This window comes from Bubalus kerabau, chromosome 9 (genome assembly GCF_029407905.1).
Source record: "Bubalus kerabau isolate K-KA32 ecotype Philippines breed swamp buffalo chromosome 9, PCC_UOA_SB_1v2, whole genome shotgun sequence".
Lineage (NCBI taxonomy): Eukaryota > Metazoa > Chordata > Mammalia > Artiodactyla > Bovidae > Bubalus > Bubalus kerabau.
Window position 1 is genome coordinate 87,923,808 of NC_073632.1, and position 19,157 is coordinate 87,942,964.

The window sequence follows — 19,157 nt, forward strand, 5'->3', positions numbered from 1 at the left end:
GGCCAACATTTGATGATCATAGATCTTTTTCCCTGTCTATCCTCAGCTCTGTAAAAGGTGTTGGAGATTTATGGAGGAGGAGCTGGATGGAGAGCAAGTTAGAAAGAATGGTTGTGGAGCCAGGTTGGCAAAACCCCTGCGTAACACAAGGTGGCCCCAGGGACAGGAAAAAAGAAAACTCTTAACTTGAGCAATGTAACATTACATATCTAAATCCTGGAAGATATCACCACATCATAGAAGAATAAGTAATACTTACACTAACTACCATTTTTAAGAAAAGTTATTGTATATTCATTCTACTCAACCCAGTAAAAGAGGGAAGAACACAGTAAGTTGAGAGTGAGTTCCATTCACATAGTAGAAGTCTTTTATTCGGAGAAGGCAATGGCACCCCACTCCAGTACTCTTGCCTGGAAAATCCCATGGGTGGAGGAGCCTGGTAGGCTGCAGTCCATGGGGTCGCTAAGAGTCGGACACGACTGAGCGACTTCACTTTCACTTTTCACTTTCATGCATTGGAGAAGGAAATGGCAACCCACTCCAGTATTCTTGCCTGGAGAATCCCAGGAATGGGGGAGCCTGGTGGCTGTCGTCTATGGGGTCGCACAGAGTCGGACACAACTGAAGCGACTTAGCAGCAGCAGCAGCAGTCTTTTATTGTTTGAAAGTGTATGTCATCAGTTATTTGACAGTTTATTTGTCCAGAATGTTGAATACATGAGACTGCTGCCTACATTTACATAAATGTTTAAAAGCAACATGAATATTAATTTCAAAAGCATCACTAAATAGAAAGACAGTAGATCTTGGTTTCTGGTTCTAGCTGGTGACCAGGCCCTAGGTAAATAATAATTGAGAAATAATTAATTGCTTTACTTTTCTTTCTACCTCTTAATTATTATCTGTCATTATACTATGGTTTGTATCTTTGGGTCCAAAGAAGTGTAAGAATCATACAGACAGAGACTTTGTCTTTCCTGCTTATGGTATATACTATTTAGAATAGCGCCTGGCATGTAGAAGACATTCAATAAATATTCACTGAGTGGATGAGTAAATGAGATAATCATAGAGGTATATAATTGCCAACTAAAATACACAAGTGGAAGAAGTGAAAGTATTTTTCAAAACTATAAGTATTTCACACATGCAAGGTGATGCTGTGTATTTGAAATTTAGAAAAAAATGCGATTTGCCAGATGATAATTTGTCAAATTTTTTTGTACTACTAGCTAGCTTTCTCTTTAAACATTTATTTCCTAAGTCTTTCTCTTCCAAGTTTTGTAATATTGCTCTGCATTTATGGTCTGTAAAATCCCCTCCACCCTAGCACAGTGGAGATTGTTAATCCTTTAAGATTAAAGTCAGTGAACCTTTGTGAAATCCAGTGTTACCTCCTAAGGCTTCATGTACTCCCTGAAATTGTATGCCAGGTGCAGGGGCCCCTGTACATTTTACTGGAGAGAGTTTCCCTGACTTTTATCAGATTCTCAGTGTTTATGACCCTCCCCCAAGTTTAAAAAAATCATTGCTCTAAAATTTTGTATTTTTCTTTTACTTTTTGTTTCTCTCTTGGTTTTTCTTTTTTTCCTTGAGATGGTTTCATTTTCCTTTTAATGTTGATGATTATATTTTGCTATTTAAAAATGTTTGCTGCTTGATTGTCCCCAGAGTGTGGTATTCTTGGTTTATGGCACACCTCTGATCTAGCCCTTCTCTCCATCTCTCTTTTGTCTGGCCAACAGTATGGGCATGTGCCAACTGCAGGGTGGTCCTCTCCAACCCTTCCGGGACCTTTACTTCTCCGTGCTACCCGAACGACTACCCCAACAGCCAGGCTTGCATGTGGACCCTCCGAGCCCCCACGGGCTATATCATTCAGATAACATTTAATGACTTCGACATTGAAGAAGCTCCCAATTGCATTTATGACTCATTATCCCTTGATAATGGAGAGAGCCAGACGAAGTTTTGTGGAGCAACTGCCAAAGGCCTATCATTTAACTCAAGTGCGAATGAGATGCATGTGTCTTTTTCAAGTGACTTTAGCATCCAGAAGAAAGGTTTCAATGCCAGCTACATCAGAGGTATGTAAACCAAAGGTGATGCCAAACTTCTGCTTTCATTTAGCATGTTCAACAATAAACAAAAGGCCCAGAGGACAGAGTTATGCTCTTTTATGTGAATATGAATGACTAGGATTAGAATTTAAAGGCAGGCAGGAATCTATTAGTATTTTCTGAGCATTCTCATTAGAATATATAGTTACCAGATCCAAAATCTGGTTACAGTAGAGCTGAATTCTTTTCTAGTGTTTACATGCAGAACATTTAAAGGCTGTTTGAAAGATTCTGTGAATATCCCACAGCTAATAATTGAATCTAATTCCAGTATCTCTCCAGCAAACATTCAAGGTATTCTTATTTATAAGTCATTTTATTTTAGGCTTTTAAGATGTTGCTCTTTTAAGGAATTATGCTGGAGAACAAATATAAGAAATAAACATATACATTAACATGTAAAATGAACTTTGTGTAACTGAAGCTAATAAATGGCATAGCCTGAGGAAAGCCCCTTGAAAATGTCTAATTGAAAGAAAGAAATATATTTTTATCAGACATAGTTCCTAGGTTCTGGCATAGCAGAGCACTGAAATTGAACCATTCTCTCCAGAACCTTTCTGTGCTTAAGGAAGACTCAAGTTTCAAGACTATGAGATTAAGTAATAATTTTTTTTTCCATCCTGAGCTGCTTAAGTAGGCTTTGTATATCAAAAAAAGAAACAAAAAGAAAGGCAGCACTATGGAAATGCCTGACCCTTCTTATTACAATTATGTTTTTGTTAGACATCTTTATTTACTATTTGTGATTGACATTAGATATATATGTGATTAACTGAAACATACATGCTTTAATTTTTCAAATAATGTTTTAAAGTTATAAAATATTATGGAAATTTGAAAATAAAAAAAATTAGAATTACCTATACATCTACCACCCAGCCATAACTACTAATAAAATGTTGATGGACATATTTCCTTCCAGCCTTTTTATTTTCACAATTCATATAGAATACTGGGTTTATACTATATCTTTTTGGGTAGGTAGTCGCTAAGTTGTGTCCGACTCTTTTGTGACTCTATGGACTGTAACCCACCAGGCTCCTCTGTTCATGGGATTTCCCAGGCAAGAATACTGGAGTGGGTTGACATTTCCTTCTCCAGGGGATCTTCTAACCCAGAGACTGAACATGCTTCCCATGCACTGGAATTCTTTACCACCCACCAGGGAAGCCCAAGTAGACCTGTATACTGCTTTATATTTAATAAGTGAACTAAACAATCATGATTCATTAAACTCCATCATGGATTTTTGACCAGAATATTTACATTTAAAAGGATGTTTTTTACTATAGAGCTATTCTTGGTGTGTATTAAAATATATTCAAACCAGCATTCATATCAAGCCAGTGTAAATAGCTACTTCTCTCTCAAGTCAGTACATAATGTTTACCAATATCTATTGTATGAGCCCAGAGTGAAATCCATTGCATTACTTAATAATTTTATGTATGTATGTCACAGAAGGACTCGGCTAATGCATTTTTATTTTTATTTTATTATGCACATAATAATAGTCATCTATATTAGTAATCAGTAATAGCTATATACACCTTGGCACAGGTACTGCTCTAGCGCTTTGCAGGTATTACCTTATTAAATTCTCATTAACCACATATATAATTGGAGCCTTTCCCTTCATTTTATAGACATGGGGGCTAAGGCAGAATGACTTGGCCAAGGGAGATCCAGTGTCTGCCCTTGAACCATTGCTCCGTATTGTCTCAGAAATTAGCTCACATGCCCAGAAGTCAAGGAAATGTATCTTTAAATGCCATTTTTATTTGTTTGTTTTTTTTACTAGACTCCTTCTACTCAATGGAATTGTCTTTGCCTTTGATCCCAAAATAGCCTGATATGGGGAAGACTAGTAAGATATGGGGTGTCCAAAGGGAAAGGGTAGCATAGGAGTGTTTGGGTAGAGTTAAAGGTGATAGTTAGTGAAAAATAGAACTATTAGCTATTATGTTTAAAAATTATTTGAAAAGAAACATAGTTTTAAAAATCATAATGTATGAACTTTCCTGAAACCAGTAGTTTCCTTAATTTTTAAAATCTCCTTCAGCTCAGGGATTTAAAAAAAGAAAAAAAAAACCCATATCACTTTGGAAGCTATAACTGGAAGATTTAGATGTGAGAGCCAACCGTGACTAGAGTTAAAATGAGTGGGGTTTCTTATTGGTATTGGTATTGGAGTATGGTACTGGGTGGCAATAGAGAGCGGTGGACAGAGAAAGGGGAGAGGGTGGGGCAAACAGTGGGTAAAAGCCAATTAGTAGAGAGGGTGGAGGTTGGCGGTCTCAGACATTTTGCATCTCTTTAGTCCATGTCCGAAGTTAACATGCTTTATCTGTTACTGTGTTTTGTTCTAGTTGCCGTGTCCTTAAGGAATCAAAAGGTCATTTTACCCCAGTCGCTTGATTCTTACCAGGTATCTGTTGCAAAAAGTGTCTCTATTCCAGAGCTCAGAGCTTTCACACTCTGCTTTGAAGCAACCAAAATCGGCAAGGAAGACAGCGAATGGACAGCTTTCTCCTACTCAGGTGCATCCTTCCCACAATTGCTCAGTTTCGGAAAGACCAAGAGTGGCTACTTTCTATCATTTTTTGGCTCAAAATGCTTGCTAAACAGTGCTTTACCTGTGAAAGATAAGGAAGATATTTTCACAGAAAGCTTCGAGCAGCTCTGCATTGCTTGGAGTAGTTCTTTGGGTTCCGTTGGTGTAAATTTCAAAAGAAACTATGGAACAGTTTCATGCAATTCTTCCATTGGTAAAGTTATTCCCGGGAATGGGAAATTGTTGCTGGGCTCCAATCAACATGACATTGGCTCTCTCAAAGGGGACATTTATAACTTTCGACTTTGGAATTTTACCATCAGTTCCAAAATCCTCTCCAACCTCAGCTGCAGCGTGAAGGGGAATGTGGTGGACTGGCAAAATGACTTCTGGAATATCCCAACCCTAGCTCTGAAAGCTGAAAGCAACCTCAGCTGTGGTAAGTTTGTGGCATAGTCACTTTTTTTTTTTCCATTGTTCTGTGAATATGTTTGTCAACAAGAAATTATATAGACAGACATCTTTGTATATGATTGCAAGCCATAGATATTCAACTAAAGCTTTCAGTCTTACCATTTTTAAGTTTTTCCTATGCCATAAAATATCATACAGTTTTCCCCAAGCATAAACAACAGTTACAATTATTGTGTCTTAGATAGAAATGTTAACCCCAGGACCAAAACAAAAGAAATTAATGTTACAGTTTTTAATCACAAAGATGGTATAGTGAAAAACTGATCTTTGTCATCCTGGAATGCAGTTTCCATTACATTACTTACACAACCATCACCTTAAAGAATGGTATGTATTTAGCCAATATCAGAATGGTCCATTTTATGGAAAATCTTAATAATCAGGAATTATCAATTTTCTTTTAACTTTTTTCCCCCACTTATTTGAAAATGAGCACTTGTTGTTTGTTTCAAATACTCTTCTCTTTTTGGTTGTTCTTTGAGAGACTCTAAATGCATTATTATTGCAAGTAGCCAACTGCAAAGTATTTAGAGATACAATTCCATGTTATAAAAGTTATATTAAAAAAGACTTCTCTAAAGTACTCCCTATGTACATAAGTCAATGGAAGTCCTTATTTTACTCTAGGACTGAGTCACATATAAAAAATAGAAGTTCATTATCAATTTTCAATGTCACATGACTAAATCTAAAGTGTGGATAACATGTTCTTTAGTCGCAGAGTTAACTCTCAATAGAGGAGGGAAAGAAGGGGCCTAATATTCAAAGTCATCTGTAAGTGATTTTGCAGGGAATTCTATCACAACTTGATTCCCAATACTTTCAACTTTCAATATATTTCAATATTCCCAATGCTTTCAAAATAGGACCCACTATCAAGATCTGTGGAGAAGGCAATGGCACCCCACTCCAGTACTCTTGCCTGGAAAATCCCATGGGCGGAGGAGCCTGGTAGGCTGCAGTCATGGGGTTGCAAAGAGTTGGACATGACTGAGTGACTTCCCTTTCACTTTTCACTTTCACGCATTGGAGAAGGAAATGGCAACCCACTCCAGTGTTCTTGCCTGGAGAATCCCAGGGACGGGGGAGCCTGGTGGGCTGCTGTCTATGGGGTCGCACAGAGTCAGACACAACTGAAGCAACTTAGCAGCAGCAGCAGCAGCAGCAGCAGCAGCAGGAAGACCTGACGCCCCCTGTCCTATATCCTTGACCTATGTTTGCCCTTCCAGCCTGGGGAACTCCTGTCACCCACCTCCCTGTGTGGGCAACCCATCTCTCGGTGTGGTCCACGGTGCTCCTGCAGATGGTGGGAGGTTGTTATGTGATGTCACTTGAGAGGTGTTTCCTTGTGGGTTGTTGAAAAGAGGGTAAACCACAGCCCTGTTCCAGAAGGAGACTCTGGAACTTTGTAAGAGTTAACAGTGTGAACCAACATCCTCTTAGTCTGAGACTGGCTACAGAGGACAACCTTCAGGGACTCCTGAGAAGTCTTTCACTCAGCAAGGAAATTGAGAAAAATAAAGTGTGTGGGGTGGTGAATGGTGAGGAGAGGGCAGTGGTACACTTCCTGCAATCAAGGTAATTATCTTTAGGGCCCTGTTTTCATCATATCATTGGCCATTATTTAAAAATCATAGACTATTTAACATTTGCATTTCTATGAGTCAGTATTTGAGAACGATGACCATCAGAAGAAAATTAGGAAAAGAATTTGGCTATGTATATTAATAATTTCTAAATACTTAGATGATGCTTTAATATGTATTGTGCTCTAGGTACTGTTTTAAGCACTTTACACATTGTAACTTATTCCTGCAACACAGATCCCATGATGTGAGTTTTATGATTAACCCCATTTTGCAGATGAGTAATTGAGGTACAAAGAGGTTAAGTAACTTCTCCAAGGTCATTTAATTAATAAGTAGCCAAGTCAGAAATTGAAGCCAAAATGTTCAGTTTTAGAACCGTGTTTCCCTAAACTGTCTTTGAGAATAAGCAGAACTAGAAGACAAGATGTACTGCTAAAGTAGGCAAGCCAATTCTTGTCCAGATGAGGGGGACAGAGGCCCAGGAGCCATCTCTGGCTACATAAAACACTGCTGGCCAGAACACTAGCTTTCTCAGGTATTAACATGGTATTTGTTTTAAACAAAATTAATAAGGGTTCCCCCCACCCCTTTAGTGCTTAATAATACCTTATTATAATAAAATATGAGGAATCTAGTATACAAAATTCCTAAACTTCTCCTAAGAAATCCTCTAGGCCAGGCATTGGCAAATGAGAAGGGCCTATGGTAGGTCACTTGTTTTGTAAATAAAGTTTCATTGGAACATAGGTTTTGTATCACCTGTGGCTGCCTCTGTGCTCCAGTGCAGAGTAGACTGATTCTGAGACATGACCTGGCCCACCATCCTAAAGAAAATCTGCCAACCCCTGAAACTAGACCAAAAAAATCAAAGGGTCTCGTTTTCTGAAGCACACACTTTGTACAATACTGGGAAAGACCCGCTAGATCTCTTGAGCCAGAGATAACAGGCCAGTCGGTTAGGGCTCATTTAGCTCATAGACATGAGTGGTGGCAACATTGATTTGTTTTCATTTATTTACATTTCCATGCAGTGCTTTTAAATAAGGATTGATTTTCAACTTTAAAAAACTAGATTCCACATAAAAATGAATTTTTGGATTCCCCTGGTTTAAAAAAAAATATGTACCTTATATGTTGGTCTGACTGCCTGACCAACACAGCTGGAGCTAAATGGTGACGACCCCTTTGAAGGGGCTTTCCAAGTCCTCTTGGCCCTTACCACCGCCCAGCTCTGTTTAGATTAGTTTCTGGCCCTGGGAGGCACTTATGTTTGGGAATCCCAATTTAGGCCATTCCCTTCACTTTAAACAGGATAGGAAATCGAAGCTTAGAAAAAATAAGTGGCTGAGCCAGTTGGTAGGCTAAAATGCACATCTCCTGTCCTTTTGCCCAGGGTTTATATTTGGGAATTCTCATATTTTCTTTAACACAGTCTTTAAGACTCCCTTCCAAGCCTTATGATTACTGGAAGGCATCAGGTATATGCTTGTGGAGCTTAGCCATCGGTAAATTTTCAAAATGACTTCAAAGGAATAACACCAAGCTTACAGAGTCAGTGTCTGAGTTCCTCTTCTTGACATTCCACAGTGACTCTCAGCACCCCCGTTCCGTACATTCAAATATCCTGGACTGTGTTTCAGGAGTAATAACGGGGGAGGGAGTTTCCTGCTGCTTAATCATAAGCTTTGGGAGTTGAAGAACCCAAGTCACTTATTAACTGACAGGAAATACCTGTAACAAGAGATTATATCTAAGCTTGTTACTTAAGCAAAACTTGAATAAATGAAAAAATGTGTGCTCTATTAACATTTTAACCTTTCCTTTTTTCCAGAACACCATGGCTTTCTGTTTATGGTAATGGTAATTTCCCAAAACTAATGATCAGTACAGTAGCCAATGGGAAAATAGAATTTCATGCCTAACATTCCATTGGCTTGACAATATCTGTTAAATATGAACTTTCATACCAGAATCAACTTGTGACAGAAAATGAATTGATTTTTCCAAAGGTCTCTTGCTAAGTAAATTTTAATATGGAAATAAGATGATGGAAATGAACTGACTCCTTTTAAAGCATCCTGCCTTTTGTTTCAGGTATTGACTATCCTAGCAATAAAATCAACATGTTATTAATAAATTTTTAAATAATTTCATAGTTGTACTTTTATTTTCCCATGCTGTTCTAAGCACAGTTAGGGAATATATCTAATTAAGAAATTTTCAGCAGGTTTTTTTTTTTTTAATTGGAATATGATGTACAGCAGGTTTTTTTTTTTTTTAAACATGGTTAATCTTGTCAGTCCTTTTCAGAAAGAAATGCTTTAGCAACAATTCTTTTTCTTTTTGTATCATCATTATTTTCTTAAGACAATTTTATTAAATAGTACTGGGTTTATAACCTCGGTGGATAGATGGTTACCCTAATGGACTCTTTAATTATAGGCTCAACCATTTGCTTGTGTTATGATTCAGGTTTGAAAGTGAAAGTGAAAGTCATGTCCAACTCTTTGCAACCCCATGGGCTATACAGTCCATGGAATTGTCCAGGCCAGAATATTGGAGTGGGTAGCCTTTCCCTCCTCCAGGGGATCTTCCCAACCCAGGGATCAAACCCAGGTCTCTGGAATTATGGACGGATTCTTTACCAGCTGAGCCACAAGGGAAGCCCAAGAATACTGGTATGGGTAGCCTATCTCTTCTCCAGTGGATCTTCCTGACCTAGGAATCAAACCAGGGTCTCCTGCATTGCAGGCAGGATTCTTTACTAATTGAGCTATCAGAGAAGCCCATGATTCAGTTTTAGGTGGCTAATGTCCATCAATTTTCACAAAGAACAGACAGTGCCTTCTATACCAGTTTTATTTATTTTACTGATGACTGGACTTTCCTGAGGAGTGGTACTGTATAACTCAATGAATAGTTTAAGTTCAAACAAATTACATTTATTTAACAAGCATTTATTAATCACTTCCATTTATTAACCACTGTGAATGTAGAGATAAGATATAATTCATAAGTATCCAACTTTGATGTTTTTCTTTTCTAGACATTTTTGGATTTGGATGGACTTTTGTTTTCCTCTCTGAAATTTTACACTTAATTACCAAGACTTCATCAGCTCTTGGATTCCTATCCTTTCATTTTCGATTGTTACAGTTCTTTCCCTCAGAGCCATAAAACTCTGATTTCACTATTGGCTCCTTCCCTTCATTCCTAACAAATTATTGAGTGTAGCATTTTTAGGTGACTGAATTTTTTTTTTTTTTTAAATAACAAAGATGAAATCACTTATTTTTACAAAGGACTTTATCCTTTGAAGATGCCCAAATTCTTTATGAGCATAAACGGCATCCAAAAATAATTTTAAATACATTTATGAAAAATTTGAATTCAATTTAGTAACAATTACAAAGATGAAATTGAAAGGAATTAATATTTGTCTTACTAGTGCAACTCACATGAGAGTTTTAGCTTTGTCAACTATTGTTTGGATTGTCATTAAATAGGATGTGAGATGAAGTCATGCAACCAGATGCCATGATCTTAGTTTTCTGAATGTTGAGCTTTAAGCTAACTTTTTCACTCTCCTCTTTCACTTTCATCAAGAGGCCCTTTAGTTCCTCTTCACTTTCTGCCATAAGGGTGGTGTCATCTGCACATCTGAGGTTATTGATTTGTCTCCTGGCAATCTTGATTTTAGCTTGTGCTTCTTCCAGCCCAGTGTTTCTCATGATGTACTCTGCATATAAGTTAAATAAGCATGGTGACAATATACAGCCTTGATGTACTCCTTTTCCTATTTGGAACCAGTCTGTTGTTCCAGGTCCAGTTCTAACTGTTGCTTCCTGACCTGCATATAGATTTCTCAAGAGGCAGGTCAGGTGCTCTGGTATTCCCATCTCTTTCAGAATTTTCCACAGTTGATTGTGATCCACACAGTCAAAGGCTTTGGCATAGTCAATAAAGCAGAAATAGATGTTTTTCTGGAACTTTCTTGCTTTTTCGATGATCCAGAGGATGTTGGCAGTTTGATCTCTGGTTCCTCTGCCTTTTCTAAAACCAGCTTGAGCATCTGGAGGTTCATTAAATAGATGGGAAAACAGTGGGAACAGTGTCAGACTTTATTTTGGGGGGCTCCAAAATCTCTGCAGATGGTGATTGCAGCCATGAAATTAAAAGAGACTTACTCCTTGGAAGGAAAGTTATGACCAACCTAGACAGCATATTCGGAGAAGGCAATGGCACCCCACTCCAATACTCTTGCTTGGAAAATCCCATGGACGGAGAAGCCTGGTGGGCTGCAATCCATGGGGTGTCTAAGAGTCAGACACGACTTCACTTTCACTTTTCACTTTCATGCATTGGAGAAGGAAATGGCAACCCACTCCAGTGTTCTTGCTTGGAGAATCCCAGGGATGGGGGAGCCTAGTGGGCTGCGGTCTATGGGGTCGCACAGAGTTGGACACGACTGAAGCGACTTAGCAGCAGCAGCAGCAGACAGCATATTAAAAGGCAGAGATATTACTTTGCCAACAAAGGTCCATCTAGTCAAGGCTATGGTTTTTCCAGTGGTCATGTATGGATGTGAGAGTTGGACTGTGAAGAAAGCTGAGCACCGAAGAATTGATGCTTTTGAACTGTGATCCTGGAGAAGACTCTTGTGAGTCCCTTGGACTGCAAGGAGACCCAACCAGTCCATCCTAAAGGAGACCAGTCCTGGGTGTTCATTGGAAGGACTGATACTAAAGCTGAAACTCCAATACTTTGGCCACCTCATGCGAAGAGTTGACCCATTGGAAAAGACCCTGATGCTGGGAGGGGTTGGGGGCAGGAGGAGAAGGGGACGGCAGAGGATGAGATGGCTGGATGGCATCACCAACTTGATGCACATGAGTTTGAGTGAACTCTGGAAGTTGGTGATGGACAGGGAGGCCTGGTGTGCTGCAATTCATGGGTCGCAAAGAGTCGGACACGACTGAGCAACTAAACTGAACTGAACTAAGGGTGTGAGATGAGTGGTTAGCTACGTCAGTCTTTTTTTACTACAACTTGTACAAATATTGACTCCTCTCTGTAGCAAGATTTTGGAAGAACAAAATACAGAGAAGAAAGATTAACAGCTTTATAGCTTTTCATCAAATGCCCTTTTTCAGAGAGTACATTTTTAAAGGAAATTTGGCTTTAATTTTTGTGGCTAATATTAAGTAAATACCTTTAAATCCCTTTGTAGTATCCACAAATATGAGAGGCTATAAATAGGTCATATTCTGAAAACAATTTCTTAATGATAAATATATCCAGGAGAAAGAATTGTCTCTTCTTCCTTAACAATCTTCTGGTTTGTAAATCTATCCACCTAGAAAAATTGATAGGAAAAATGACTTTTCTATGTAGATATGCCAGAAACTGAACCGACTGCAAATGAAGTTTGTGCACATTTTTAATATTTTAAGTATTTGTTCATATAATTTGGTGTATTTGTAATGTAAGATTTCATTTATCAATATTTTAGACCTTTCTAATTAAATCTGTCACTTGTATTCAAACCATTTTCACTGAAACAAACTTCAAATGTAATTTCTATTGCTATACTGAATCATCATAAAATAGTGTTTATAAAGTATTTATAAAGCATTGTCAATTTGCTAAACTAAAAGTACCCAGGAAGGAACAACTGATAATACTCAGAAGCAAATGTTACAATTTTCCATGACAAGTATGTCACAGAATGAAATTTAGACTTGCTACCATACAATCAAACTGATGAAATGTTAAAGAAAATTGTTAAGTATCTTACTCTAAATCCTAAGTCTTCTGAGTTTCTTTCCTTAGTTCCACCTCTCAGCTCTTTGATACCCTGCGGTGGATGTGTAGTTAGCCTGAAAGCTTCTTTCCCACAATGTTGTTCCCTTATCTCCCTTTGTCTTCCAGAGATACTCTATCAGTGCCAGAAGTGGCCTTAGGAGCCTGTGTCTGCCAACATTGTGTGTAATTTGAGCAGCACAGGAACTCCGTCCAAGGGTCTCCTCTCTTGCATGTTATGTTGGCTGAGATTTCCTCAGTCATTTTAAGTTTTAAGAGCTTTTTAGTGTTCAAAAGTTCCTTACTAAAATGTAAATACCTAAAGGAGAAGTAAGGTCCTGCAAGAAGGGGGCATCAGTTCAGTGTGATGGACAGAAATAACGAGCAGAAAACATTCAAGATCAAATTCTAGGCTGCCTTCAGCTTCTACCTCTCACATACTCTTTCTCCATAGTACACTTGCTATTAAGTTTTTAATCTTCAGCACCGCCCCCTACCCACCGGATCTCTGCTTCCTTTCGTAGCCAGGCTTCCTCTTTTTTGCATTCACTTCTCACGCATTGGACATCTAGAATTCATTGTTCCCACGCTACTGAAGGGAATTTCTGTAGAGCTGTTAGCAAAATTCCAAAGTGAAGGGTCTTCTCAGTCTTTATCATTGTGGACCTTACTGTATACTCGATGTGGCCACACCATCCATGAAACTTTTTTAACTTGAATTCTGTAAAATCATTGACAAGAGCTATTTTTGCCTTCTCAAATCTATAGCTCTTTCTCTTTTTTTAAAAAAAAAAATCTGATACTTAAATATAGGAAATCTGTGGTTCCATCAAATCTACACCCTAGCTCACGTGATCTCAAACACATGTATAGCTTCTGTGGAGTACTTCCTTGCTAGATCTCTTACAAAAACATGTACACCTACTCATGTACCAGATGACACATGGTACCTCAGTTCCTATTACTGGACTTACTTTTAGCCCACACCACCTGAGTTTGCTTTTCTTCCAGTATTTACTGTCTGAGACCATTATGTACCAATTTCTCAAGTTGAAAATTAGAAAAATTTTCTTCTGTTCTTCCTATTCTTTCTCCATTCTTCAATTAGTCACTAAATAAATCCTATCTATTCCATCTTCAAGTCTTGTATCCATCTCTTTCTGTCCATCCTCAGTGGACTCGTGATATGAAGCCTGAATTATTAGTCTTATTCAGGCTTCTTGTATCTCCTCTCTTTTAGTTAGTTTTGGAGCTTCAAAAGATATTATTTTAGATTTAAATCTAATTTTCTCACCAAGTTCCTTTTTGTATTTTCCGTTTCCTTTAAGAAAGAGTTCAAAATGTTCACAGTCATTCATAATGCATTCAGTAATTTATTCAGTAAACTTTGAGGACCCAGCTACTATGTGTGAGGGATACACCATTGGAAGAAAGACACAAAGTCCCAGAATTCATAGTGCCTGCATTCTACAAGGCCCTGTACAGCTGTCTGTTGCCTCTATATCTGATCATTCCTACCAATTTTCTACAAATGTCCAACTCCAGAAATGCCATGCCGTTTGGGTTCACAGATGGTTTGACTACATTCTGGTGTGCACGTGTGTGTGCTTAAGTTGCTTCAGTCGTGTCTGACTCTTTGTGACCCTATGGACTGCCAGGCTCCTCTGTCCATGAGATTCTCTAGGCAAGAATACTGGAGTGGGTTGCCATGCACTCCTTCAGCGCATCTTCCCAACCCAGGGATTGAACCCACATCTCTTACATCTCCTGCACTGGCAGGTGGGTTCTCTACCACTAGTGCCACGTGGGAAGCCTTTTTCTTGGAATTTGTCTCTGTAATTCAGTCAGCCAGTAATAACCATCTCTAGTCTCTTATCCTCTGATCAGTATAGTGACTCCTCATATTTCCAGTTAATCTTTGTAAAGGATTTTTTATTCACCCTTCTCACCAAACTGCTGGTCACATGCTCCTTTGGACCACTATGCATCTATATTTCTCTGTGAAAACTGTGAAGCCACCTCCCATTCATGTCTCTCTGAGAGCAGAGACATAGTTTTAAAGCATTCTTCTAGCCTCCCTGTCTCTCATACTGTTAATGGCGAATGAATGTTTATTGAATGAACATGTAAAGGTCTATAATAAAATCTTCTTGTCAGCTAACATCACAGACCAGAGGCCCAAGGGTTGGGTCTTTCTAAAATAAAATGATTTCTTTCTTGGTCCAGTTCCTTGAGGCAATTAAGAATGAAGAAACTATGTTCCTGAGATGCTGCTAAATTGTTGGGATGCTTTCTGCTTGTGCACACAGTTAATCTAATTAGACATCTTTTGTTGGCTCATGTACCTGCTCTGTCTTCATGTACTATTGCCACAGGAAGTTTGGAAAATGTTTAAATATTAGAATATAGTTACTATTATAGAAATGTTCTTTAAAAATTCAATATACGTGTGTACGTATATATATATGTGCATTTTCTTGTTGTTCAGTTGCTCAGTCATATCCGACTTTTTGCAACCCTATGGACTGCAGCATGCCAGACTTCCCTGTCCTTCACTATCTCCCAGAGTTTGCTCAAACTCATGCCCTTTGAGTCCGTGATGCCATCCAACCATCTCATCCTTTTTCTCCTCCTTCTCTTCCTGCCCTCAGTCTTTCCCAGAATCAGGGTCTTTTCCAATAAGTCGGCTCTTCGCATTAGGTGGCCAAAGATTTATGTGTATGTATATGTTTGTATTTTCTTCTGTCCTTAATCATAGTAAAATATGCTTTTTGATAAGTTTATCCCATCTTCCTCAGCCTCAACCTGTTGATAAAAGCCTGTTAATAGCCAGAGAGAGATTTAGTGCAACAGAGAAAATCCACTATTCCTACTAGAAAATCAGCTCAAAATTTGTTTCCTGCTGAGCATGAGTCAGGCAAAGCTTGAAATAAAAAGGCACAGAGACCGAATTGAAGTCACGGAAACTTATTTCTGGAATTGCAGCTAGTATGTGCTAGGACCTGGGAACCAAAAATATGTATTTTATGAGCATTAATAATATCCATGTTCACTTTTGGAAACTTATCTTTCATGTTCTTATTGTTTCATTTGTATGGATTTCCACCAAAGCTTTATAATTTGTTTTGTGAAAATGTCCTAAACTCTTTATGCACAGTTTAAGGGGTAGCTGCACTTCTTTTCCTTTCACTTGTGGTTAGGGTCAGTAGATTGAGTTAAAGATTTTGAGAGAAATTTCAGTAGCTTGATTTTACATTTGTGGAAATTAAGACACAGAGACTTTCTTGATGTTAAAATATTACTGGTGGACTCTTCCAGGGCTGCTCCTTTCACACCAACCAAATGATTAATGATTTTTTTTTTTTTCTGGATAATATCACTAAATCATAAGTCATATTTGTGCAATCTTTCTGTGTTGATCAAGGTTCCTACCTGATTCCACTCCCAGCAGCAGAGCTAGCCAGCTGTGCAGATTTGGGGACCCTCTGCCAAGGTAGGGAGTCAACATCATCCTCTGGAGTGTCTGTTTCTTACTTGCTGTTTTAGAAAATGTACTTGTCATTGTTTTGAATTTTATCTTCATTTTCACTCGAGAGGCCAGAAACCAGCAAACCAGAAGAATTTCTGGATGTGTTTTAGTTGTGTGGGTGCACAGTGTAGAGAAAGAATGCATTCACACACTGGATGACCACATTTCCATAAAGCACTGAGTTTTTAAAATGTGAATAATTATATGCTATTAGGAAGGGTTGACTTCATTTTTTTCCCTCTATTTCCTCTCAAAAATATTGTCCAGTATAAATATAGCCATACAATATTTTGAAAAAGTATTCATGTCTAAAAAACAAGAGGAAAAATTAAGTTGAATAGTCAATTAAGTTTAAGACAGGCCATGAGGCAATTTATGATGTGCAATGTAACTTAAATATTAAGATAAAAATAGCTATCTTATTACTCATATGAATGTAATTTTATTAATTATTACAGTGCAACATGACTATACTATGATCAGTATTATAATTATATAGTATGTATTGAATAGCTGCATGCTGAATAATCCATAGTTGCATAAATTTTAAAATATTTTGCTTTAATTTTATCATTGCTTCTTCTGATTATCCATGACCCATTTCCATCCATTTATGCTGTTATATACTTCTTTTTGAAGTAGCATTTCTATATGCCACATTAAGAATCATGACCATGTCTTTTGTAAAGTTGGATCTTTTATTAAGAAGGTCATAGGATTAAAGTGACGGGTTAGAAGTGAGACTAAGTGAATAGAAACCTAAGCTCCCTTTTAAAGTTCCAGTGTGGAAGTAGGGTAGGCAGAGAGAAAGGGTGCAACTCATTATTATTTTTTTTTTCTGAGACATTATCTCTTGATATTATTGTTGATGACTACCTTAAGATAATAAAGCCATTAAGTAGTTTCTTTTGATGAACTCAGTGTGGTTTTAAAATAGTTAAATGAAATTTTAAAAAGCCTTAATTTTGCTTAGTTCAAGCCATGAAGGTTTTTTTTAATTTTAATTTTTTTTAAATCTGAGATTTAGATGTATTATGCATTACATAAATATAACTGATTGTTCACAATTTAAAAATATAAAAGATTTCAAAAAGAATCCTCATTCTTAAGTGTTGTATATTATTTTTGAATGAAAAAGTTATTTTAGTTAAGAATAGACATTTTGAATAAGGAATTCAATATTTTCTAAAGATCCTTTGGAAGGTAATTCTTTTTATAATTAGTGAAATGTTTTAAATTTAGGTAATTTTTTTCTAATTAAAAGATCCAACCCAGGGATCAAACTTAGGTCTCCCCTGTTGCAGGTGGATGGATTCTTTACCATCTGAATCACCAAGGAAGCCCATTTAAAAGAAATATGTAACAAATAGTTATTGTACCTAGAAATGTACATCTTATACAAATATACTCCTAAGATAAACTAAAGGAAAATTATATGTATAGTTATTTTACTACTTACATTGTTCCTCCAGAATCCCTTAGAAAGATATTATCAAAACATTACATAAGGTTTAATATTTGAGTTTTAGTAGAATCAGAAACATAGCTTTGACATACTGCTTTGAAAAATCCCTTCTGTAAGGCTTGCCCTTATGAAATCCATTTTGTCCATCATTGTTTAGTAAAGTTATTGGGATCTTTAAATGATTGATGTCATCCATTTCATTCTCTTTTTTTTCTTCACATTTATCTTCTCTAGGAGAAGTATATTTTCTTCTGAAATTTTATTTTGCTAATCTCAGTGTATCAGAAAGACTAACTTAGTTTAGATAATTTTCAAGCTGACAGGTGGTGTTCAGACTTCCTTCTCTAGCCTTTCTTTTTATAGACTTAGAAGACTGAGTTCTAGGAAGGTTTATCCATTTACTGTGTGATCATCAGCCTCTTGATAGCAAACTTGGGTCTAGAATCGAATGTTCTTTCTCCATTCTCTTTGTGCCAGTTCCAGACTCTTGTACAAGATGGCACCAAAGACCATGGGAACAGATTCTTAATGTGCTATAGAAGGCATTGATTCATTTTATACATTATAACCTTGAAACTTGTGTTTAGTGGCAAGAAATGGTTTCTGTTCCTCCTCTATATATTTTCATGCATCAATTATAGATTGCTTATCCATATTAACTTTCATGTGCTTTTTGCAAAATTACATCTTTCTCATCTTTATTACCAGCTACTGTAAACCCTCCTAGTACTACATCACCCACTGTCACCACTAACATGCCTGTTACTAACAGAACCGATAAACAAAGGAATGGTAAGAAATCGTTACCTTTTATATTTGTAGTATGTCTGACTTGATGAACACCTGTATTCCAAAGGTGGAAATATCTAATGTTCCAACAAAGTGTCTGTTGTTAAAATCAATTGGTACATTTGTACATTTGCAAGACTATTAAAATAAATTTCATTTGATTGCCTGGAGTTCCCCAAATAACCAATGGAATGAGTACACTTCTAGTATCACATCTCTGAATTTTAGCTAAAATTTCGTTCAAAGGAAGCTTTCAGGGAAAGACATTAGTTAAATGGAAAGAGTTTGCATTATACTACAGATCCAAGAAGAAAAATATTTATGGCATTCTGCCAGGTTATTCTCTAAAGAAACCTGTTTTAAAGAATTTTGTAATCTCAAAAAGCTACATAATTTTAGTAATGTAATTTCTCACTGAGGCCAACGTTATGTTCAAACATTTGTGACATTTAGATCATTTTTATACAGTAATACTTTGCTCTTTGTTTTTATTTGTTGAGGAATAATGGCTACCTCCAGTATTCTCGCCTGGAGAATTCCATGGACAGAGGCGCTTACTGGGCTACAGTCCATGGATTCGCAGTCAGACACAGCTGAGCAACTAACACACACACACCATAGTTAGAAGGTGATTGGATATTAACTAAATCGTAAATCAATTTTTGACTGACACAACTTCAAGTAACTGCCAATACTTCCTGTTTTTTCCTTGTACAAATACATTTCTGTTTATATTATTTATAATTTGCAAAGTTACATAAGATAAGAAATGAACCGGGGCAATGTCAGGTTGATTATTTAATCTACTACCTATATTGACTACATACAT

General features: G+C 37.2%; 1 protein-coding gene across 5 annotated transcripts in view; it reads left to right on the forward strand.

The window, feature by feature from the left end:
• Nucleotides 1-19,157, forward strand: part of ADGRG6 (adhesion G protein-coupled receptor G6) — a 153,929-nt gene that overhangs the window by 70,216 nt on the left and 64,556 nt on the right. For 3 of the 5 annotated variants that reach the window (XM_055535776.1, XM_055535779.1, XM_055535777.1), the window contains exons 3-6: nucleotides 1,749-2,090; nucleotides 4,496-5,119; nucleotides 15,970-16,038; nucleotides 18,248-18,331. In XM_055535776.1, coding sequence (XP_055391751.1) covers nucleotides 1,749-2,090; nucleotides 4,496-5,119; nucleotides 15,970-16,038; nucleotides 18,248-18,331 — 1,119 coding nt within the window. The remainder of the gene's footprint in view (nucleotides 1-1,748; nucleotides 2,091-4,495; nucleotides 5,120-15,969; nucleotides 16,039-18,247; nucleotides 18,332-19,157) is intronic. The other 2 variants (XM_055535778.1, XM_055535780.1) reach the window with 1 other exon arrangement.